The sequence below is a fragment of the Acipenser ruthenus genome, chromosome 16 (assembly GCF_902713425.1).
Source record: "Acipenser ruthenus chromosome 16, fAciRut3.2 maternal haplotype, whole genome shotgun sequence".
Taxonomy (NCBI): Eukaryota; Metazoa; Chordata; class Actinopteri; order Acipenseriformes; family Acipenseridae; genus Acipenser; species Acipenser ruthenus.
In genome coordinates, this window is record NC_081204.1 from 34889570 (window position 1) to 34914601 (window position 25032).

At 42.5% G+C, this 25032-nt stretch overlaps 1 protein-coding gene across 4 annotated transcripts in view; it reads right to left on the minus strand.

Moving 5' to 3' along the window:
• LOC117412379 (AF4/FMR2 family member 2-like) overlaps positions 1–25032 on the minus strand; it is a 136021-nt gene that overhangs the window by 77809 nt on the left and 33180 nt on the right. For 2 of the 4 annotated variants that reach the window (XM_058989583.1, XM_058989581.1), the window contains exons 2-4: positions 16744–16864; positions 9663–9722; positions 7857–8723 (exon numbers count right to left, since the gene is read on the minus strand). In XM_058989583.1, coding sequence (XP_058845566.1) covers positions 7857–8723; positions 9663–9722; positions 16744–16864 — 1048 coding nt within the window. The remainder of the gene's footprint in view (positions 1–7856; positions 8724–9662; positions 9723–16743; positions 16865–25032) is intronic. The other 2 variants (XM_058989585.1, XM_058989584.1) reach the window with 1 other exon arrangement.

A 25032-nucleotide genomic window follows, 5' to 3' on the forward strand; every position in this document is an offset into this window, starting at 1 on the left:
ATGCAGGTACGATGAGGGAGACGTCGCTGCACTAGAACTTGAAGCCAGAGCACTGAGCAGAGTAATCAACCCAGCAACCCAATGCATCACACTTGAGAAACCTTTAGAAATGACGGCATGTTAGAAGACTAAGAAACACTGCTGCAGTTACAGTCCCCAGTTCAGTGTCGAGGTCTTAATTAGCCCTGGAGAATCGATCAATATGTGCTCTGATTGCTGCTGACAAACGACCTTGCTCCTGCTAATAAAGCATTTCTTTTCTATGGGGCAGTGGGGGAAGGCATCAACATGCAGTCATCAAATCATAGCAGCAAATCTCTGGCAGATTAAATTACACTTTGGGGCTCGAGTTTCCCCACTTGTTTTCCCAGAAGGGATAACTACAGTGACACTGAGCTTACAGGAAATGTGCAGATGTTTCATTGTTTCAATAATCCAGGTGGAGATCTTAAACTCTAGACGGCTCTGGACAAACTGCATGTTCTTTTTTTTGTTTTGCTATTTTTATTTAATAGCTTGGAGACAGCTCAGTGCCTGAGAGAGTGTGCTAACGTGGCAAAAATAGAATGTTATCCCATTTACTTATTACTGCATTCATTTAATGATTGTTTACTGAGTGTCCATCCACTCACTGCCTCACACACAATGCTAGCAAGCTACAGAAAATGCAGCACAATGCAATATTCTATTTGTGCAGCGATAGACAGACAGACAGGCTGCAGGATATTCAGCTTTCAAAACCAGCACTTCCTGTATGTAGAGAGGGGGCGTCTCAGAACAATAGGACGCAGAGCAATAAGGGTTTCTGTGAAATCTTAAGACATGGGTCTTGGCAGCAGAGTGTCATCAGCTGTTCCTGGAAAAGGTTTCCGTTGAGAGGGCAGACTTACCGTCCGAGATGAGGCTTCTGAACAGAGAGCAAGCCAACATGCCTTTAATAAAGAACCCTCCGGAACAGCCACCACCTTTCCCAGGAGAGTAATGCAGTGCGTGTTGAGGAAGGAGACCTGTGCTATCAGTCAGCTCAGTAATGATGTGTTCATTCAATTCGAATGCATACTGCTGTTACCAGCAGGAGCTTTTCATTTCCATTAGCTTTACCTTCCAGCAGCAGGCACTTGGATGTACAGTCTACTGTGTGTCCAAGTCTAGAACCCTTCCTAAAAACTTAAGGGCTTCAGCCTGCTCACAATGTCAGCTGAAATGCGGTCTGGGATTGTTGGTGGCACCGTCTCCCTGTGATTATGAAAAGGAAAGAGTGTACCAGGAGGACACACAGCACACAGGTGTGCACCTCGGTGTGTATTCAGTTTACTCCACATGTTTAGCAATCCCCCTCAGGGTGGATGATACTGTGGCTTGCCCTAGACACTATTTCTGAAAGACCCACCAGGCGAGCGTGTGATGCAATAAAACTGGAAGCCACCACAAAGAGATGAAAATAAAATCCCATCTTCACAGTTTACCTGACTACTCACTGTAACACGTAGCTGGGAAAATGAAAATACCTCAAAAGAAAAAAAAATCACAACTGCTACTTAAGAGCCATCAAGCTGCTTATCAACAGGGCCAATAGGGATTTGCAGGAAATTTGGGTAAAATCTGTGCAAATCTGCAGTGGCTTGGGTCTTAGAAAGATTTATCTGCACATTATCCACATAATCTCACTAGATCCCTTTCCTAAGCATATGCATGGCAATGGAACAAGCACAAGGATATTTACACACAGCCGCTTCTCCACTACTATTATATCTGATCAAAGAATCAGATGGGGAAAAGGGTTTGATGTGTGCCAAGTCGACAGATTTCTACTGCCGCCATTAATCATACACACACACACATATATATATATATATACTGTACACATAGGGGCACAGCAAGCCTTTAAATGCGAAATTGCTGCCAAAGGTCTGGAAACGGAGATCTTTCTCCTCTCCGAACATGATCCCAAAATGAGGCTGGGGCTGCTTCTGCTGTAGATTGCTTTATCACAGTTAGAAAATGAGAAGGTGCAGCAGCCTGTGTGGTATTTTGTTTGTATTTGATGGTGTAGGTGGCTCAAGTTCATGATTTCATTGAAGCAGGTGCCCCAGTGTTTGTGTGTGTAGTGTGCACAGTGACATCGTGCTAGTTTGGAAGGGGTGGTTTAATGCACAATTCATCATACAGTTAATACACTGTGTCGAAGTCCCATTCTGAATGTCAGCTGAACATCATTAACAGACAGACACACATGATGTTGTACTGAATAAACTCCCAAACATTTCTGTATAAGTGTGTTTTTGAACAGGTGTCTGCCTGTTCTTTTAGTTTATTTTCATATTAAATGTTCTTGCTGCACAAAGTAGTTTAAAAAGTCACAACAGGTGCAGCATTTATGATTTTTATTTTCCCCCCACATGACAGCAGAACGACATGAAAAGCTATACCCCTTCTTTAACATAGTATAACAATTCAAAGACTGACCTGCATGCATATTAAATCCAGGACCTCCTGGTTTTCAGATCCACAATCTAGAACCATTAAGCTACCCCTGTCCCCCTTTAATAATTAAGAAAAGTGACCATTCATTGGGCTTACCTTTCAGTATTACACGGCAGACACGTTCTCATGACATATTAAAAGCTCTAGTAAGGAACTGCACTACAGAGGATCCATTGTCTTTTTTACCAGAGTTGTGAAATCTCAGTGTTTTGCAATCTCCACTGAAACAAGCAGGTCTTGTGTTAAAGGTTTAGATAAGTGCCTGTGTAAGCTCCTCTGTGTCTCTAGTGCAGTGATTAGTGGGCTGGTAGTAATAGCAGTTGCTGATGCCCAGTTTCCTGTGCTACACTACCCTGGTTCGGCGTGTTTCCTGTGCTACACTACCCTGGTTCGGCGTGTTTCCTGTGCTACACTACCCTGGTTCGGCGTGTTTCCTGTACTACACTACCATGGTTTGGTGTGTTTCCTGTGCAACACTACCCTGGTTCAGGAGAACGGTGCGAGCGAGCCTTTCATCCTGGGTGGAGTTCCACTGCAGTGACCAGCGGGTGCTCCTGATCACTGTGAAGTCACCAAAGCCCAGGCTGATGCATTACATCCCTCGCCCATGGCTTGGGAAAGTTCAAATGTATAGCTCTGAATTCAAACAGCTCCCACACAACTCCCCCAGACTGAGGCATGCCACTTGACTTATTCAGTAGTACGTCTTAATAAGTAGGGTTCAAAACCTTTATGTGGCGGCACTCCTAGTAATCCTCATGCAGTGTACACAAAGATAAAGCCGCCAATTCCCAGGACATTAAGAATCATCTGGATTAAGGTTTTATCAAAAAGAGTGCAATGATTTAGATATAAATGATCAATGCACATCAATAGGGATTTACAAATTCCTATTTTAGAAAGGCAGCCCCCCCTCTTCATATTGCTTGCTCTTGAATACTAAAAAGAGATGTTGAAGCTCTCTCATGTCTCATCTTAAAGGGCTAGCGATAAGACTATTTAGTTATATAAAGCCTACATAACACCTGGTGCAATAACTGTTTGCAGAGGATCAATACTGTTATCTCGCTGTCAATGTTTCATACTCCCTGACACAAACCCCGGGCAGCCTGTCAGACTCAGCACTGAATGCACTGAGCTAATCAATACACCCAGTGATAACAGGATGATTTGAAACTCATTTAACAAACGCTTAGCACTTTACCGTACACTGAAGCTGTCAAAATATTTTGCAGGAGGTAACGAGCGAGTGAAAGTTGCTCACATTTCATCCATGACTAAGGCAGGAAGCAAGCCGCGCTGTAAGACCTGTGAACAGGAGAGCTGCGGAAAAGAATGGCAGGGATCTTATAGAAATAATCCATGTAACAAGACAAGGAAAACACAGTATACATCCAAGTCCTGCTTTACTGTACTGTACTCTACACAGGGCAGCGTTAGCCTAAATAGATAAAAACGCACAACTACAGCCACTAACAGTATAAAATTACATTACACTGTGCAACTGTCTCCTTCCTGCTGGACCCCCTGCTAATGTATTTCTTATGTGAAGAAATGCAGTACATTCATGAATGAAGAGCCAACAGAGATGCCCAATATACCAATTATGAGAGCGGACTGAGTGAAATTGCAACAGACAAAGAGCTCGTTCTAGATGCAGATGAAAGCAGTCACAAACAGCTGCTCATGGCAGAACTGCATTCCTCCACAAGGGATGGAGCGGCATTGAGCTACTGCTAATGCATAGGGCCACCAAGCAGGGAGAAATACATTGTTACAAAAAAGAATACATTGTTACAAAAAAGAATACATTGTTACAAAAAAGAAGAGTTGCCTCAGATCCAGGGCTCACAGTGCAGTTGAGATGCTAACTCGATTCACACAGCTGGGGGCACAAACTCCTCCCCAACCTGACAGTCCAACAACAACAACAACATCCAGCAACATTTTCCAAGGAGTCAACCATTCTGAGGGCGAATTCGGAGCAATTAAAAATCCCCAGGTTTTACTCTTACCACATGCTAGACTGGATGGTGTAAATGCACCATGTGTTTGGAGGCATGTCTGTGCAACACTCGCTGGTTTAAAATGAAATTGCCTTCCACTACACTATTAAACAAAGTAATAGAACAGCTGGTTGACTTTCGCAGTGGTTTTCTTGACAGTATGTCAAACTGTTTCGTAATCTTACCGTAAATCTCCATGTATAAAGCGCACACCTTGTATATTACTGACTTGTATAACGCACACAAGAATCTTTTGCATACCATCTAATCAAAAATGCCATGAATACATAACATGCAACTCGTATACATCACCCCAAAATTCTCAAAGTTACTGCATGCTATATTAAAAAATGACAAGTATTTATTTCTTTTTTCTTTTTTTTTGTACTGTAACGCGACAAGGTTGAACTGAAAGTCTATCAAGCGCTAAACACATTGCAAGCACGCCAAACAGTTATTCCCTGTTTAATCCCTTTACCTCCTAAAACAAAGAGACCAAGGCAGGGTACAGAGCACACATATGGGATTCACTTCGTTCAGCTCTGGTATTATGTTATCAGGATGGAAGCCGGTGAGATTTGCAGCTTCAGATTTCTCACTGGGATCTGATGCCACCACTAAGCCACGTTCAGTTTCCAAGGATGGGGTCCCGCTAGCAGACAGCTTTACAGCTGATGGGACTGATATGCAAGAAGATAAAAGTAAGCATGCGGCAGCTCTATCGAATCAGAAACCCAGGATCCCTCATGCAAACCTCTAGGCTTTATACACTGCATCACAGCATTTTACATTGCCTCATACAGCAAATAAAACAATTCTGTCAATCAAAGGTATATCAAAACTAGCAAAAAAGAACTCAAATCAGAACTCACAAATACAACGGGCTTTAGTTAGACTCAAAGGGAAAAAAGGCTTTTACTGTCGATTTGTGAATAAGGATGCACGTGGCAGAAGAGGATCAGGACAGGAATAACAGTCTACTGTATACACTGCGGTGGACAGGATTCTAACTGTGTAAAGTTACAATATATTTATAGCTGATCACACTCTGTGTGTGTGTGTGTGTTTGTGTGTGTTTCTCTAGGCAGGCTCATGCCCTGTGCGTGTGTGTTTCTCTAGGCAGGCTCATGCCCTGTGCGTGTGTGTTTCTCTAAGCAGGCTCGTGCCCTGTGCGTGTGTTTCTCTAGGCAGGCTCATGACCTGTGCGTGTGTGTTTCTCTAGGCAGGCTCGAGCTCTGTGCGTGTGTGTTTCTCTAGGCAGGCTCGTGCCCTGTGCGTGTGTGTTTCTCTAGGCAGGCTCGAGCTCTGTGCGTGTGTGTTTCTCTAGGCAGGCTCGTGCCCTGTGCGTGTGTTTTTCTCTAGGCAGGCTCGAGCTCTGTGCGTATGTGTTTCTCTAGGAAGGCTCGTGCCCTGTGCGTGTGTGTTTCTCTAGGCAGGCTCATGCCCTCTGAGTGTGTGTTTCTCTAGGCAGGCCCATGCCCTTTGCGTGTGTGTTTCTCTAGGCAGGCTCATGCCCTGTGCGTGTGTGTTTCTCTAGGCAGACTCGAGTTCTGTGCGTGTGTGTTTCTCTAGGCAGGCTCGTGCCCTGTGCGTGTGTGTTTCTCTAGGCAGGCTCATGCCCTCTGAGTGTGTGTTTCTCTAGGCAGGCCCATGCCCATTTCCTGGCCTGACCCGTGCTCTGCGGTTCAGTTTCACACAGCACTCTCTGTACATACTCACTGTGCTTCTTGGCACCTGCAGCAGTACTTTGTATCTGTGCCAGTCTGAGTCAGTGTCTCATAAAAAGAACTAAACTCCAGGACAGACTGGCCTCGACGGTGAACTGCTCCCCAGCTCTCGTGTCGGCGATTAGGAGAAGCAGCGAACAACCCTAATAACAGTTGCCTTTTCTGTGCTTCAACAACAACAACAACATATAGCAGCCCTAATGTTTTCTTATTATTCAGATGAGGTAAGGAGAGTTTGTGGAGGCTTGGGTTAAAACGCAGCTTTTAAAATACAGGTTACCAGACTAATGAGTTTGGAGATCTCAATTAAGGACTCTAGCGTGTGGGAGTCCACACAACAAAACCACCGTCAGTCACTGTTCTCTATTAACTAGATGCCAAAAACATGACGTAAAACGATATGTAATATTTTAGGCAAGAGACAAAACAGAGCTGTTACTTCTTGTAATATTCATTTATTCAGAATGGACTAAGTTGTTCCTTTCCACATTTCCACTGCCTCTCACAGTGTTAGCCTCCCAGCCTCTGTGGATGGAATCCCAGTTCTAATCCTGCCTACTGTAGTCTCCCCACTGCTTTCATCCACCTCCCTGTCCTGGAGTTAGAGGGTATCTTGCACACAAAGCCTACACAGATTGGAGGAGCTTTCATCCATTAGCCTGTCATTATTTGAAGACATGCGTTGATTAAATTGAGTGTGAAGAACTGCTTGCTAAAAGAAAACCAAAAAAAAAATAATAACAAATAACACGTCTGTGACCTCAGGTAAAAAGAAACAATAACTTCAGTCACAGGTCGAACTTAAAAAAAAGTTACATTTCAAAGTAATCCAATTTCCTACTGTGAAAAAACAACTCCAAGCTCCCCACAGGCTGAGACAGAGTTTGATACTGCTCTCTCCATAATTTCAACTGAATGAAGCATTAAAATTAACTTTCCTCGCCTCAGAACATAAATACACGATAAACAGTCCTTTCAGAAAGGTTAATCCCCCCCCCTGAAAATACCATTGCAATAACAGGCAGGCTGCATAGATCATAAAGGGGGCTCAGTTAGAACAGTCCTGGGAGGCCAAACAGCATCCAGCCTCCAGGACCCTTAATATCTCTTTATACAATACAATACAATACAATACAATACAATACAATACAATATAGATTGATACAGCATCTTTACTGGAGAGTACCTCAGGGCTCTATGCAATTTTAATGCGCAAAAACATTTGTAATACAGTTTTAAAAATAGAAAGATATTACTTAAATGCTTTATTTTTTAAAAAAAAACAAAAAACAAAAAAAAACCCTTGATTCTAGATTTCAAACAAGCAGCGCAGGAGCACCGCGCCATGCCCCCTACTGCTTTCCTCAACAAGGACCCGAGCCTGCCCTGCCCGAGCTCACGGCTGTCAGGATGAAAGCCCTTGATCTCAGATTGACCAAGCCCACAATACAAATCAAACCGCATGATAACCTATGAGCAGCTCCATTGCGCCACTCTGACTCTGTGCCAGATCCTTCTCAATATAAACTCAGCCAAGCCAGCCAGCCCCAGCGGAGCCTATTTAATCTAGCTTTCCTCCTTCCTCATGCGAACTCCGAATGATCAAAAGCAATGCAATGAAATACGGAACAGCACCTACCTCCCCAGACTGAGGTAAAGTCAGCTTTGGCAGCTTGCTCTTTGCATTCGTTGCACTGGCTTTCCCCTCCAGCAGGCCTCCGAAAGGTGGGTTGCTATAGCTATCCCCGATTTCCATGGCTGGTTTGAGCTCGGGGGAGTCGTTGGGGACCTGATCTTGGCCGTCCATCGGCCTGACATAGGCGGTGGGCTTTTGCTGGACCATGCTGGGCTTGGAGTGCAGCGCGGGCGGGAAGTTTGGAGTGGAAAGCCCACCGGAAATGAGAGACGTCGAAGGGACGGGAGAGTTCGAACCGTGGGAGCTGAAGTCCAGCTCCATGGGTGACTTGGAGTGTGTGCTTTCCTTGTAGGCGTGGTCTCCAGCAGCAGACTTGGAGGAGTGAGCGTGTCTCCTGGAGTGGGAAGAGGAAGCAGCCGGGCTGGAGTCCCCTTTGTGCACGTCGCCCCGGCTGCTACACAAGTCCTCACACCCTCTCTGGGGCGGCTCGTGGGAACAGCTACTGTGCTTTGTCCGGCTGCATTGCTGACCGCTGGCCTGGCCTAACTGTCCGCCCCGGGACCAGTCTGATGAGCGGGACTTCTTGCTGCTCTGGTAAGTGTGCAGCAGCGAGGAGCTGGTGAGGGGGCCGGAAGAGGAGGAGGAGGAGGGGGGAGGGGGCATGGAAGTGGACGGGGCCAGCCTACTCCTCTGGCCCTCGGGGAAGAAGCTCTGCTGCTCCGCCTTCTCCACAGGGGTCTGGGGGACGGAGTTCTTGGGGATGCCCACCAGGTGGCTCTGGTTGGAGTGGTTTGTCAGCAGGTCCTTCATCTCGTCGTAGTTCCCCAGCGTGTTCTGGACGCGGTTCGCTAGGGCGTCTCCCTTGTTCGTCTAAGAAAGGAGAGACAAAAGGAAGAGGTCAATCTGAATGTGAATTAATGGTCACTGCATATCTGTGGTTGCTATTGACGAGTGACAGCTTATTCAAGGTGCCTCTGTCATTACAAAGAAAAATCAATACTGGGATCTGCAGAACTACAGAATATTTTGTCATGCTTGTTCAGATTTTCAACAGATTAACCGTGCACAATAACATTAACTCTTGTTGCTCGTTGGTTCAACTGCATGCTTTATAAATCCTTGCGTTTTCTTGCTTAGAATTATTTAACACGACTGCTACAGTGTTACATTTTTTTAATTCATCAAACTGTTCTTTTTTTTTTTTTTTTACAAGAAAAGCCCATCCATCTTATGGGGCACACCTCATTGGTGAGTTCTCAGTCAACATGAATGACACGTTAATCCACTTTGGGGTGACCAACAGTAACCTCATAAACTAAAACTAAAACAAGGATTACAAATACAAAACGCTGATTGTTAACGTGCACGTCTAGCAAGTGGTAAATAAGCACTTCAACTGTGTACGGTATATTGTCAGTAAAACGTATTAAAAAATGATTATCTGAAATCGAATCTGCCCAGCATGAAGCCTCATATATTAAAAGACTGAGTCGTGTTTCCAGCGGAGTCCTATAAACTTTCATCTGCATCTAATTAGTGACTGATCAATAAAGCAGAGGTTTAGTGAAGCGGCAGGGGATTTTTCTCTCCTATCCATCTTCCTTATGCAAGAGGCTAATAATCAAAGGAAGGGGCCATTTGTCATTGCTGCACCTTCCCGCTGCCTGGAGGCTCTTACAAATACAGTACTGTGAGCTTCATTCATCAGTCATTAATTACATTAAACATCAATATATTGGACTCTGTTACCTTTACTAGCAACGAATCCGATAACAGACAATTGACAACTGTGGATCTATAAAAATATACCTTTAAAACCTGGACTGGATTGTAGGTCCCCCCCAAAGTGGATTGACTTGACGCCTCTGTCTGTCAGTGTAAAGAAACATGGCATTTATGATGCAGGAAAAGGACAAAAGGCAAACTGCTACCGTACTACAGGCAATAAAAACAGATTGAGTCAGGTGCCCTTACAAGCTGTGGTCATCCTATATTGGCTTGCAAAGTGCATTCCTGCTGATTAACTCGAGTACCTGTGTCTAGGTCTAAAACCCGGCTTTTGGTATCTGAATAAATATTTACCCAGCTCTGTTACACTTGAAAACCGAACAGAAAATACATACAGTATGCTGCATATACAACTAGGGTAACTAATAAAATAGTTTCTTACACTGAAAAAAAATATAGCATATTAGTACATTAGGTTAGTCGTCTGTTTTGAGTGTTAAATCAGAGAATCAATTAAATAAACAGGACAGGCTCAAAGTACAACCAGACTTTGTGGTTTTTCAGGCACTGTGCCCCTTTGTCTAATAAAAGGATGGGCTTACTCCTTGACCACTGGAGCCCTAGCGGTCGGATGCAGGTCTCTAAATGACCACTGCTACCTTGCTAGCTACTAGACAGATCCTGCCAATAACCCCCCAGAGCAAAGTAAGATCCCAGTGTCTGGAAATCCAGAATGAAAAAAAAAAAAAAAAACATGTTTTAAAATCCATTTCCTTATCAATTCTAAGCACTAACAATATAATGTTATGGTGAGCGATCTTTCAGTTCTTTGTTTGTATTTGACTTGACTTCAGTTTGGAACATGCAGATATTGCAAAGCCAGAGCTACAGATGCAATGTGAGCGTTGCTTCCTGGTACGTTACCACGTGGAGCTGCAATCACACCATGTGACCTGCACATAGCAGGAAGCAGCAGTTTATCTATAGCACTGTACTCATTTTAATAAAGCAAAGAAATAAGAAATAAAAAGCATTGTTTAAAAAAGACTTGCAGCTTGACAAGCCGTGAAACTAAACTTCACTTACCCCAAACGAAAAGGCATTTTAATGTGCCCTGTAAAACTTTAATGGCAGTAATGTTTGTAGTTAAGAGACTTATTACATTACAAAAAGCGTACTAATGGACAGAGCTGTGCTAGCGTCTTGAGTTTCTTGTTTTACAGCACATTAGAGAAATAAACAGGGGATCATTACAAAGTGTGAGCAGACTTGGGTCTTGTTTGTGTCTGTGACTTAATAGGGTCATTAATGGGAGAGTGAGTGTGTCTGTGTATGTGTGTGCGTGTGCATGTGTAAGTTTGCAGTGCTTTTACCAATATTACTGGGACTCAAAACATATCCTGCAGTGATTAACTAACTCATATTTTTTAAAGTTTGCTATATTTACAGAACTACAGCAGTACAATTATTCAAGGTTCTTGATTTGTAATATTAACTTTTCTTAATTCTATGGCAATATGGCCCACAGTCTTACCCTATATCTTTATTTCAATACCTGATTTGAAGAGTTGATGCTGTTCATCATTATTAGGACTAGTTTAATGGAGGAACATATTACTGTCAGGATTTCTGGAACAATACAATCTAATTCACAGTATCAAGTCTTCAGATCAGTTATCACAATTTCCTTGATCTGACTTTACTTTTTTATTTTATTTTATACAGGTTTTATAGAAACATGTCACTTTTAGAATAACTCCCACAGGATATTTGAAGATTATTTTTTTTTTTTTGCAAATCACTCTTTTTATTGAAATATCTGCAAACGGTTTTTAGACAATTTTCAAGAAACCATTTTAAAGTCCTGCAGATCCCAGGATAATCTGACGTGGTTGTGTCCCGGGTGTGCAATTATGAGGCAATGCAATTCCACTGTGTTTGCAACGTATTCATGACCTATTTATCACCCTTCACTCTCCTTTCCTCAGCACCCAGAGATTACACTAAATCTAAACCAAGCCAATGCAATTACCCTGGCTCAACCAATACAACTCCCCAACACCTCCACAGAAGAGATATACTGTGGTGCATACGCCAGCAATGAAAACTGACAGCTATTGAATCAAATTAGAACATGATCAATCAGAAGTAAAACGTGTGGGTGCTTTCCATAAGCTTGCACTGCTAGATTATTATTATTATTAAAATGTATTTTTCCTATTTTTATATTTGTAACCTGCAACACAGGGGCTCTGCTTGTAGCGAAACTCCCCGGCCCTGTCGTTTTCAGTGTAGGAAATGACTTCCTGGCAGAGCACAAAGAGCCCTTGTGCTGTGCAAGAGCGGTCTACCCCAGTATGATAACACAGAGAGCTGCCTGGAAAGCAGCCAAGAGCCCATTCTCCAGCACCACTCTCAAATCACAGAAAGGGGGATTTATTGGGCTGGAAGAACAACAGTGAATTTCATTAAAAAGTTTATGCACATTGCTTCATTATTTTTTTTTAAGTGTATGGTACTAAAAACTATTTTTAAAATATTATTATTATTATTATTATTATTATTACATTACTTCACAACTTAAATGTGAATAAATAGATTTTTCCCAATAGTATTAATAAGAAATCATGAGTTGGTTCATGCATTATTTCATTTTACATCTGAGGTACTGACTTGTGATATTTTTGCCCCACCCTTACCTCCACAACAGCATCATTATTTTCTGCAGGATGATGGCCCATCACAAAAAGCAGTAGCTGCTTCAGCATTCATTAAACCATGATAAAGAAGTATAGCCATCTAAACTGGAAAACACCAGCCCTGAAGAACGCATAGCATTATACAGGGAAAACTGCATGTACGAGTAAACATTACTCAGCAATTTTCTTTGTACCTCTTTTCTAGAATGAGAACTGGTTGAGAAATGACTGACTTTACTGGTTTGTCTTTTGGGTAGGAGGGGAGAGGTAAGGAAGTCTGAAAGTAACACAGCTCTGGGTCTCCGGGTCAGCGTGCCACCACATTACTGCTCTGCCAGCTTTCCAATGGCAGCTTTATTTAGCATCCCCACAGCGAGATCACAGTGCCCGCCCCTCCCCACACCCCCTGCTGTCAATTAATAGAAATCCCTGTAATTCCCTGAAAGGGAAAATGATAATAGTGAAGGTTCTGAGAGCACTCGGGGCTGTACACTGTAATCCTGCAACAAAGAGCTTTCCATTGACAACATGAGCTCCATTTTTAATCAACCGAATTGAGATCTCAGAGAAGAACAGAACAATGCAGGGCAGATAATGTGTGTCGTTAAACTGAGGAGGCTGAAGAAGACGTGGCAATCAAAGGCAAATAATAACACCATAAAGGTGAAGGGACCCCTCCCACAATAAACTGATTTCTTAAAGCTCTTTACTCCAAATGGTCATCAGATTTATTCAGAAAAAGAAAAAAAAACACCACCACAGACATTCAATTTAAGAGCTTGGAAGTCATTTCCGAAGTTAATTGTGTTTTTTTTGTTCATGCAAAAAATCATGCAAATATTGATTTGGAGTATGAACCCCAGTATGTTTTTCTAAATGTATGCATCTTCCTAACCCTCCTGTGTGCTGTACGCTGTGCTCAAAGACCTGGTTTTATTTGCACAGTGTTTGCTACCTGTCAGGGTGTTATTTTGAAGTTTTTCCCCCTCTACAGCACATTACTAAAGAGGAATGTTTGTTGATACCAATATCCTATCTTAAAAAGCAGTCTGTATTGTGAAGCATGATGTTCCAAGCCTTTTTCTGTCATACATTGGCTGTGTTTACAATACAAACTGCAGTACCTTCAGGATTTACATTTCAGACTCAACCTACTGTAACAACCAAGCGGTGACATCATGCTGTTCTGTGACTACACACGAGGCAGGAGAAAAGCACACACCTGAGGTGACCCAACAGGAATACGTGGTCTGATATTTCAATACAATACAAGACAGTTTGCTTTTATACAGCGCTCTTCATGCAGAGCATCCCGGGGCACTTTACAATACAGACTCAAAAAGCCACTGGCCAGTCAATCCAGCTCAAGGTGCGACTCGGAGCACACGGTGCCAACACTTCCTGTAGATATAAAAGCTAATAACCATGAGGAGCCTTATAGTGCAAGTAGTAACCAGAGTCCTATGAGCCTACTAAAGTAACCAGATAATCCACATGAAATTAACAGGGGACAGGAGCATCAGCATGTCAAGTGACAGAACACACAGGCACACAGACAGACCTGGCTACTCCTGCACTGAAATAACATGAAGGCCTCTTTCTACAACCAAGAACAACATGCAATCCTCTCATTCCATCTCATGCAAGCAGTGCTCTCTCTTGACACGTACCTCCTGTATAAACGCTATATCAAGCGCACAGCATGTGGATAGACTGAAAAAACCATTGTACATGCCTAGTTCGATGCACTGTGTCACAGTGCCAGTGTGTCAATATTCTTCGGTCACAGTGCTCAGACAGTATACATGTGGAAGCTTCTCACCTCTGCTTCCCTCAGCAGTTGGTGACGCTGTGTGACGACCACACAGAAGCTTTGGAGGAAGTCTGAAGCCACTGCATTGCCCCGCACTGGTTTTAGCACACTGATGAAACACACAAACTTGTCAACAGAAACAGTCGCTCTCAACAGGCACCCAGACACACACAGACAGGGTGGAGGCTCGACCACATAGCAACAGGTCGCTGGATCTCTGCAGAGTGCAGGCAGCCCACAGGGGTGCAAACAGTAGACAGATGAGAAACAACTGAGGAGTCCCATTAAACAGGATTGGAGGAGGGGGGGAGGAGGTGACAATAGTGAAAGGCTGTGGACAGGGATTCAGAGGAGACAGCACCACTGTAAGGACCAACGGATCGCCTCCTAGTGAATCTGTAGTTCACAGGCTGGTTTTAAATGTGAAGCTGTAGTTGAGGGTGGTTTACAGCTGCCCATGCTGGATTAGCCAGGCACAAAGAGGCTGCTTAATCAAGGTGTCTCTGGCTCTTCATTCAGTTAGAAAAAGAAAGTCTGTCCTGAGGTTTACTGTCTGAGCTGGGAATGGCCTGGATCACATCGTACTGTATATATATATATCTATCTTGTTCACAGTGCACTGTGTCTGCAGCTGTTGTAAACCTAGGCTGAGTCTTTATAAACTAATTGGATAATAGTCTAGAAACCTGTAAACATACAGTGTGTCCCAATTCTGTACAACTGCCGGCCAAAAGATCCCCAGCTGTTTATGGAATTTGCATTAGAGAATGCTTATACAGCCCATTCCAGCCCAGGCAATACAGGGACAGTGAGGGCAGCACACGCAATTAGCACTTCAAAACACCGCTTCCAAAGTACCAGCTGAGATTTAAACTGTGCACGGTGTGTTTGTTAAATATGATTTATAAACCAGCCGATAATTACTGTTTACCCTGTCTCTCACGGTATAAGACCACCTTTGTGCTTGAACAAGACTCTGAGCTACAGGGTCATCAACTTTCCAAATTAACTGACGATGCAGAAAGACTAAATATAACGAGCTCCCTGTTTGCACTTGAATTCAGATGCATCACACACATGTGGTGCTGTCACTCTGCTGGGGTGTGCTGGTAGAAAGCTGCTTGAGGTAGACAGGGGTTCAAAAGAAAGGGGTAACACAACTTCATTGAATGCAGCTCAGGCAGAGTAACTGGAAGGATGAGGAGATTCTTTACCAATGCTCTTTCTAAAAACACATTCAGGCTGTGGGATTCTCTGAACTATCATTTAAAAAAAATAAAAAACTGCAAAGAATGTAACAAGTTAAGACAGTAATTATAAATAAGCTTTGATTTATATCATGATTTTGAATGCACTCAAGCTCCTCGAAACCAGGTTTTTTAGTCTTGCATTGGTGCTATTTTTGTATTTGAAAGAGCCTTGCAATGGGCTTCGCTAGGAGGACCAACATCCATTTAGTGAATGGTTGAGATCAGCTAGGCAGCTCCCTGCTGAGATTCAGCAGGTCACTAGGACCAGCCAGTACCTAGCGATCAATAAAATGACCAGGCTGCTTTACTACTGTATTACTCTGTCTGTCTTCACCACAGTCAGCTGATCATTTCAAAGGCATTCTTCAAAACTGCTGGTCTCGTCATCTGCAGCCTAGGTGAGATGGACATTTCAGGAAAAAAAACGTTCCACTGCACTGGTTCAGAGAGGATGTGTGTCAGTAAAAAATCATAAAAGGCAGACGAACAGCAGTGATAAATGCACATGACAAAAATCAAATAGGTAGAAAATGAAGTCGTCCAATGGAATGACATTAACCTACATTTTAGCAGCTTCTGTCAGCACATTACAAATAGTCCCGCTGCTATTTACCTTTGACAAGCAGTCACCGGACAAGATCAGATGGGTGTTTGATCTTTGCAATCTCCTGCATAGCAGAGAAGCATTTAAAGTAACCGTTCACCATGGAAATACAGCACAGAGACGCAGCCCAGTGATACAGAACTCCCTCCAGGACTAATTCAGTAATTCACAGATAACTGCACATACAGTAGAATGGAATACGGTGCCTACGGAGTTAACAAATCACAGTGGTGGATTACAGTGTTTCTATTATAAAACAACTGAGGTTATTAAAGATGAACCAAAGAATCGGACGGAGCACGGGGACCATACATCTTGACACTTCATTAATCCCCATCATTTGCTACAACCATTCTCACACTATATGAAGAATGCCAGGCAGAGAATGATGTGTAACTAGATGGACAACAGATATGGTAAACTCTAGAGTGATCTTTATACAATGGAGGGTTATAGCCAAGTCAGCTCATCAGTTTAATGTGGTACAGTCCCCTAACATCCCAGGACAATATAAAATGCAGTGAATTTAGAGGCTATTTATCCTTCACCTGGCACAATTCACAAAACTTTAACTCAGGTGTTATTTAAGGACAGCTTTGGATCAACTCAAATGTTATATTTCATTCAAACTTGTTTTGTGTTTTTTTTTTTTTTACATGCTTACAAATCTTTTATTTCAATTCAAACCATTATTTAAATAACTGCATTGTGGGGCTGCTAGGTACAGTATATAAAACCGATGGATGATACTGTGAGCTCTGGAGTTTCCCATTTTTCTCGTGACTTCTGCTCTTACCTTGTACGGCTCTCCAAACAGATTAAACCCAGAGGAGAAGAGATCATCATCTTGTTGCACTTCCTGGGTGCGTCGTTCCCACTCCTTCTTCTTCAGTGCATTGCGGTCCTGCTCGTAATGGCTGTGAGGACAAGAGCACAAGGGAAAAGGAAGGACTGTAAGAATGAATCCACATGGCATGCGAGAAACAAACCACAGAGCCTACTCTTCAAAAGATTTCACAGCGCCCCTTATCTGTGTCTCAGGGGAATCCTTTCTAATGAGAGGCTAAATCATAATCTAGTGGATTAATACTTGAATACAAACCTAAACGGCTGAATAACAAAATCTGAACATTAAACAATCAGGGGGAACTCCAGTGGCACTAGCCTATGTAAACAGGCAGCATCGCACACTGAAAGGAGAATATTTAGTAATATCAGAAGCCTGCTTGGTCTGGCTCTTTTTTGTTTGTCTCATCTTCTTGCTGTAACACATCCAGTTCTCTCTTGAACTCATTTTTACTGTAGCAAAGACCTTGTGGTTAGCTCAGTGTAAACCAGTTCCATACAAAGTCTGCCTCCGCTAGTCCCTTTGAATGAACAATGTGCAGATAATCCGAAGATCTCTATTGCAATAAGAGAGAACAGACATCCATAGTATTATATAGACCAGTGATGCATTGGAGAATGGAAGCCACTTTTAATGGGGGCCCAACTTAGTGAGCTTACTAACTTTCATTGAATATCCAGATTTAAAAAAAAGGCACTTAGCTGTGTTACAGTTGTGCTCACTATCTCACTGGCCACTGTTCCGCGTCCATAATTATCTGTCAGATGCACGGACAACTGGACGACACAGCTGCCATCCACAACCCCAATGGGCAAGCCCTTTAACTGAGGATTCTGGCAATGAAGACACTCTGCTGAAGCAGCTTTTAAGTACCTTACATTTCTTTCTCATCATTTTAATGCGAGGTGCACTGGTCCCACTGCCTCTCTGAGATGTCTGGGTCTAATTACTGGCCCCCGCGTGCCGAGAGGCTGATTAGATTGAAGCCTGGACTGCAGTATCACTAGGAGAGAAGTACTCGGGACATTGCCAAATCAATCCTGCTCCATCAGCCTCCTGATTTACATTATAAAACAGGAATTCCACAAGTGTGACTCGGTCTCCAGTTTCATTTCCTCCACTAACAGGGACTGTGTGCTCCCTCTAGACCTTGGAGTGGTTAAGCAGGCATTACACAAGAGTCCTGGACGAGAAGGGAATGATATGCTGCAGTTTTATTACCCATTTTTATTTGACTCTTTTGCAGTTGGAAATACTCGAACCCACAACCTTTTATTAACTAATATACTGCACTGCATTACTGGTATTAAAAATAAAAATGGTACAGCATTAAACTGCAACCCTGAGCTGCAAATTGCAAACAGATAGTTAAGCAAATAGATATTTCTAAAGTGACTGTTAGTTGCTCTATGTTAATTCAGTCAATTCTATGTCACAGATTGATATAGTTTTGCTGATAGATCATTTTGTTTCATATCCCTATTGTACAGTATTTAGTTGTGCCAGTTTCCTGTTTAGGGATGAAACTCTTTGTGTGTACTGTACTTCCAAAGCCTATATATAACTAAACCACGAACACAGCTAATGGCAGTGGACCAAATGAATGACACTAAAGAAAATAATCCCTCATTAATAATTATTGGATGCTATTAGGCATCATACGAAACAGCCTGCCAGGAGCACCATGTCACGCGTCACGCACGTACTGTATCGTGCCCCAAGCATCGTGTTCTGCATCACACACTTCAGCGTATTGTCATGCCTGCACTGCTGTCATTGACACTGCCTCTGAACTCGGTGCCACTGGCTGTGATGACAGGCAGAGAATCTCGGCCTGTCTTTGAGCTGTCCTTTTGCTCTGAGTCACTCCGGCTCTGTAAACTGTCCCAGGATTTTATTTTTCCAGAGCACTTCATCCATCACCAAATTATTTGTGAAAGGAGGATTGGAAAGGAAAAAAAAATGTGGCTGTTTTGGCACGACAGGCGATTCCTTAGACAGAAAGAAAAATAACGGGAGAGAAAAGAAATAAGCAGGAGTGAGATTGACGGCCGCTCAGAGTAATGACAGCAACATGTCAGTTATCTTTAAGGCAGCTCACTCTGCGCACCTTGCAGCCAGACATGACAGGCTGATATATCAAATTCACAGCAGCTGTCACAGACTCTGCAGAACAGCTCCGGTCCCTCAACGCTGTGAACTACCACCTTTGTAAAGCTGGGGAGATGATTAAAACCAAAAAGAGAGTGAAATGAGCCTCGACTTGCACCAACAGCCTCCTGTATGACATGCACCAGGGACACCAGCGTGCACCCAGCCTGCATTCTGTATGACACCAGCGTGCACCCAGCCTGCATTCTGTATGACACCAGCGTGCACCCAGCCTGCATTCTGTTTGTTCTTGTTTTTTTTTGGCTGTGTTTTGCATCGGTTAAATTGTTATCTGGAATTTGATGTCTAATTTAAATAGCAGATTGCAGGCCCCCCCCCCCCCCCATTTGCTGCTACACCCCCAACCCCATCCCCCACCTTATTCTCTCCCCAACAGAACATAAAATAGTTAACACTGAAATCTGTGGTAAATGGAATGAATTTAATCTTGGCTGAGCTGCACTGCACTTTGAAGATAACCAAATAGCTTCAACCAATTTGATTTTTTTCCATCCTCGCCGCTGTGTGGAGTTTCCAATGAAAGCCTAACATGGCGAGATACAACAAGGACCGAACAGCACCACTATTAGAATTTAACAGTGAACAACAGTCACAGATTTCTGATTTAAACAGCAATTATTAACTTGAAGCACCGGCTAATGAAAACTGCAGCTAAGCATTTAGCCCCTTGCGAGGATTATTTCAGCAGTTTATAATTATAAGGACCTGATTATCTACTCTATTAAAGCTCTAATGGCAAAGGTGGGAATCTAGTATTATTATTATTATTATTATTATTATTATTGATTTGACCCATAGAATGGGGAGCAGTGGTGGCTGGAAGGCCTGTCATGGCATTCATATTATAATATTAAATTGAATTGTGGTTAAAAGCCCTTCTCTTTTAAGCACACAGGTGTTCAGTGCTGGTATGTCGGTGCAGGCCCTGTCTGTGCCCGGCTGCAATGCTGATCTGTATAACATGCCAATTGCAGCTGCTATCCTTCCATTCCCAGCAGGTGCTGCTGAATCAGGAAGGTGCTGTTTCTGTACCAGCTGCAATATTTCAAACATTTCCTTCCCTTTACCTTCCGTACTCTCATGTGTTTAATCCTGTTTCTGGCTAAGCGAGCAGGAAGGAAGGTAGTTATAAGCATCAATAAAGACACTTGACACCTGAACTTCCTCAAAGCTGCGCTGCACTGTCGCTGTCCAGGGTGTCTCGGGTCTGCGTTGTGGATTGTTTGCGATTGTCTATCACTGTCCCCATTGGTGTTAGATTACACCAAGAGCAAAGCTGCCCTTTTAAAAAATGTACCTGTCTGGTTTCCTTGCCCTGCGGTTAAAAATCTCTCCTGGTTCAATAAATGCAATTTCCATTTCAACAAGGAGCATGCTGGACACTATGGGAAACCAACGCAGCGGCAAATTAGGAAGGATTCCTGGCATTGGGTTACAGTATGCCATGCTATGCATATTTAAAGAGAACTCCAGACTTCACCCAATTTAGCAAACAGACCTTACAATGCACTGCAGCGCCTGTGGAAATGACTGAGAAAGAGATGCAACACGCTGCATTACAATTCACACTTGGAAATAACAAGTGGCCTTTTATAACACAGCAGAGACAAATCCATTATCTTCAGAACTGATAAGCAGTCAGGAGATGTAAACGGCTACAGTGTAAGTGGTTGGTTGAACAACTGTTAAGACTGGAAGAGGTCGAGATGAATAGGAGAGACAATTAATACAATTCCAGAATGAGATCCATGACAACATCACTTTGAATTAGGCTTCAGGTTCAAATACTTATAATTACGTGATGATAGAATTTGTCATTACACATGCATTTACAGTAAGCACACTTATTATATCTGAATGCATGCATTATGTGTTATTGTGCTACAGATCATTACTCCTGATAAAATGGAACACTACATTTAAAGTGATTTGTACAATTAAAGCTTCCGACTCCTGTTTAATGCATGTTCTGTTTAGAACAATGCACTTCATTTTAATGAATATGTAATCACCACATCCAGTGCTAACTGCAGACTGCGGTGATTCACTGGGATTGGATTCAGTGATTTCATTTATTTATTGTATTTCTGCTAAGGGTAAACAAACCGTGATTAATGCTGCAGAATAGAAGAGCCAGAAACTCAAATAGAGAAATGGTGTAGAACCAAAATAGGTTTTCCCATTGAATTCACAGTGAATGATTAACCTGAAGTAAAAACCCATCAACTGTATTGATGAGACTTTGTGTTACAAAACGTAGGAGTGGATCTCATTAAAACCACTTACAACCCCCAAAATAAACTGAGTGAGGCCAAGATTTCCCTGCCAGGAACGAGGCCTTCTCACCCAATGGCATTCTGATTAGACAAGCTCTCTCGGGTCTTCATGGGCTGGAGAGAACAGGAAATAGCTGTTTTTTCACAGCATTTCTCAAAATTGTTTTTTTTTTTTTTTTTTTTTAAAGCTCTGCTCTGACATTTTGGACGGCTCCAGAAAAGCTATTTGGTAAGAATTGAATTTGATTTGGTGCAGCTAACTGAGCATGCTGCTGAATAAACAGCCAAAGCAAGGAACACAAATAATTCCAAATCGATACAAACCCAAAGCTTTAAACAATAAAGATCTTTACAATACTTTACAATTTACAATTTACAAGATCTTTACAATTCTTGTTGCATATCATCAAGAATAGATATATCTCGTCACTGGAGGCAGCAATTTAATGACTGAGCTGTACAGGCAGAGAAAAAGCACACAAGGAAAGGCCATTTGAAGAGATGATGTGTGGGGGAGGCACAACAGTTAAGCTAAGAAAGCAAACCAGCACCAACACCCTGCTGTAAGGTTCTACTGGATTTCATTATTACTGCACCTGAACTCCAGGTACTGTACACTACAGTAATATCAAGTATCTTTATGTTTATTTCTTTAAGAAACAATCCAATTTACCTAAACATACGAATTTTGCCTGAACTGCCTTTTTCAATAATGAGGAAACCTTCCATGTTTTTTTTTTTTTTTTTTCTTTGCCCCCTCTTTAAATCTGCATTGCAATACAACTGTCCAGGACAGACTATCAATAACACAGTGTGGATGAATCGTAATCCCTTTCTGTTTGCAATGAGCCCCCTTGCTGCTCAGTAAGATTCTGGAAACATGCCTAATCATTGCTATTGTTCATAGAGCACAGGCTGTGCAGTAAGATCACCAGTTAGCAATGGAGTGGAAGTGCACTCTGTGAACTTCATGGCTGTGCTTGGTACCTGACCCGGCAGCAGTACAACAATACAACAGGAACGGGACACAGTGTTTGTGCAATTCTATTCAGTATTATTATTATTAGTCATTTAGCAGACACCTTTAAATCAGATTTACAGAGACTAGGGGGGTGAAACACGCATCACAACTGCTGCTGCAGTCTCATCCGAAAGACGGAGCACAACGAGGTTAAGTGACTTCCTCAGGGTCGCACACAGTGAGTCAGTGGCTGAGCTGGGATTGAACTGGGAACCTCCTGGTAACAAACTTCAAATCTTTCAGTTCATCTTTAATGATTTCTATTTCTATTTCAATCAATAAAGGTAAATAAGAGGTTCAATTGAGGTGCCTTATTCCTGGCTGAATGAAGTGCACACAGTATGATACAGGGGATAGCTCAAAGCAATGGAAATAAATATGACTGCTTACCACAAAACCAACCAATTACTAATGTCTAGACGTCCGTGATGACAGCACCACAACTCCTACAGATAAGCCAATGCATATGCTTAAACAAACAGAAAGGCACAGCTTCAATTCCCGTAAGGACAGTGTCTCTAATCTTCCCTCGGAACTGGGGACCCCTGAAGTACGTGTTTATCTGGACGCTCCAGCTCCCAGTAAGTCTACGGGGGGGGGGGGGGCAGCACTGGGAATGGAAATTAATAAGAAGGACTGCATTCATCTTGAATTTGACTGACTGGACAGGGAACGACCCGAGGCCCTTTCAAATGCGTTTCGTTTTCCTTTCTTCTTCTGACTAAACTTAAGAAAATCTTCATTAACATTGCTTCTCATCCTTGTTTTCTTTTATTTATTATTTTTAGGTCTTTTTGGTCTGTTGTGTAACATCGTCATATATCTAACTGTGAACTCAAACATATATCTAATTGTGAACTCAAAGCATAGTCCACATACTGAACCGTGAGCCATTCACCAACAAAATAAAAAGAAAAGGTTCTTCAATTCATTTATCCAACTGTTTTTGATCAGAATACAGCCTATTTAGTAATAATCAACATCCCAAAAATAAAATCTGCACACCTGCAAAAATATGCAAAAATATTAGTATAATTATTATATTATAAAAACTGAATTGTTTTCAGTCCTTAAATCTGAATTCTGTTGGAGAAATAAAACCCTACAATCTACAGTATATCTGCCTGGTCACCCTTCATTTACAGTGTCTTTTTTATAAGAGCTTCAGTCTGCTCCCTTACCACTGTAACAGTGTCTCATTAATCAATAACTGAAAACAATCAAATCATAAAACCTTTAGTTAAACTGAAGAAAGGACTCTGTCTGGTAGACACACGTTTCACCAGCCCTCTTTAATGTTAGCTCTTGTGCTCACACATTGTATCCATGTAGAAAAGCAACTACAGTACGATCCAGAACCGACTTAAAACTTCCTCTGACAACTTCAACTACTGTACACAGAGACCCAGAGAGAAACGGAAACAGCAGGGCTAATAAAAGATTGCAAATGATTGTGCTTTTATTTATTTGAAATGCTACTGTGGCAGGAACGATCTCCTGCAAGCTGCTCATCACATCACGACTTCTATAAATAAAAACAAGACTCTCAGATAACCTCTCAGATGTGCATAACCACAAAGTCACAATCTACAGCCACAAAGAACAGGAGATGCTGCACATATGCTCAGCTATTAGTAATGTTAACAGAGACATGCACTTAACACCCGCATAAGTCAATCCAAAAGAAATGAATGCCAGTGGCTCCGAGGGTTTATCCAGGTGAGGGCGTTCACTGATTAAACGGAGCACCACCCCACACACACACACACACACACACACACACACACACACACACAGTGCATCAGCTTCTTCCTCCCACAGAGATAAGCAGCAGGCCTGCAGTAAGGACCCTGGAACAGAGACGTTACGATGGAGTCGTCAATCACTGCGGCACACCCTCTCTCTCTCTCTCTGACGCTCTCTCTTTCAAATGATTTATATATATATAAAAAAAACACAAAAACACAAAAACACAGTTCCCTTGGGATGGCCGCCGAGGCGAGACTGCATTGCCACCAACCGCAGTTATCATTAAACGTCACAGTACTGCAAAGAACAGGGTTCTTGGGAAATGAATATACTCTATGTATGTCAGTCCCGTGACACTCACCTGCAAAAGGAAGGAGTGTTTTCATTAGGAACAGCAAGATGCTACATCTGGACCTCAAGTAAATTGCATTTTTTTTTACAGCTCAATATAAGGGTACCCGTCACTGTTTCAGCTCACAATGTGTATGTATATTATATTACAGGGTGGCATTTCCAGAAGAACTCGCATACATCCTGCTTTGACCTCTACAGGCTCCAGAGTCCACTGCATTTACTAAGCTAAGAATAAAACCTTTTCGATCTTTGTTCATTTTTATAAGAATGAAATACATATACAGCAATAACTATCAATGCAACAATTTGATGAAGGGAACAGCTGCATCATTCTTGATCTCATTGGGCCTGAAAGTGGTTCAGGAACAATGTGTAGTGCAGAACTGTACAAGTAAAAGGTGCCACAGTGTATGATGCTTACTCACCCGCGTACTGCACAGTACACACACGCAATGCACAGTACACACACTCACGCACTGCACAGCACACACACAGATGCACTGCACAGTAAACTCACACACACAGACGCACGTGCACTGCACACTACACACACACACACACAGACGCACGTGCACTGCACACTACACTCACACACAGACACACTGCACAGACACACACGCACTGCACAGTATACACTCACAAATCAAGTGCTCCCGCCCCCCAAAA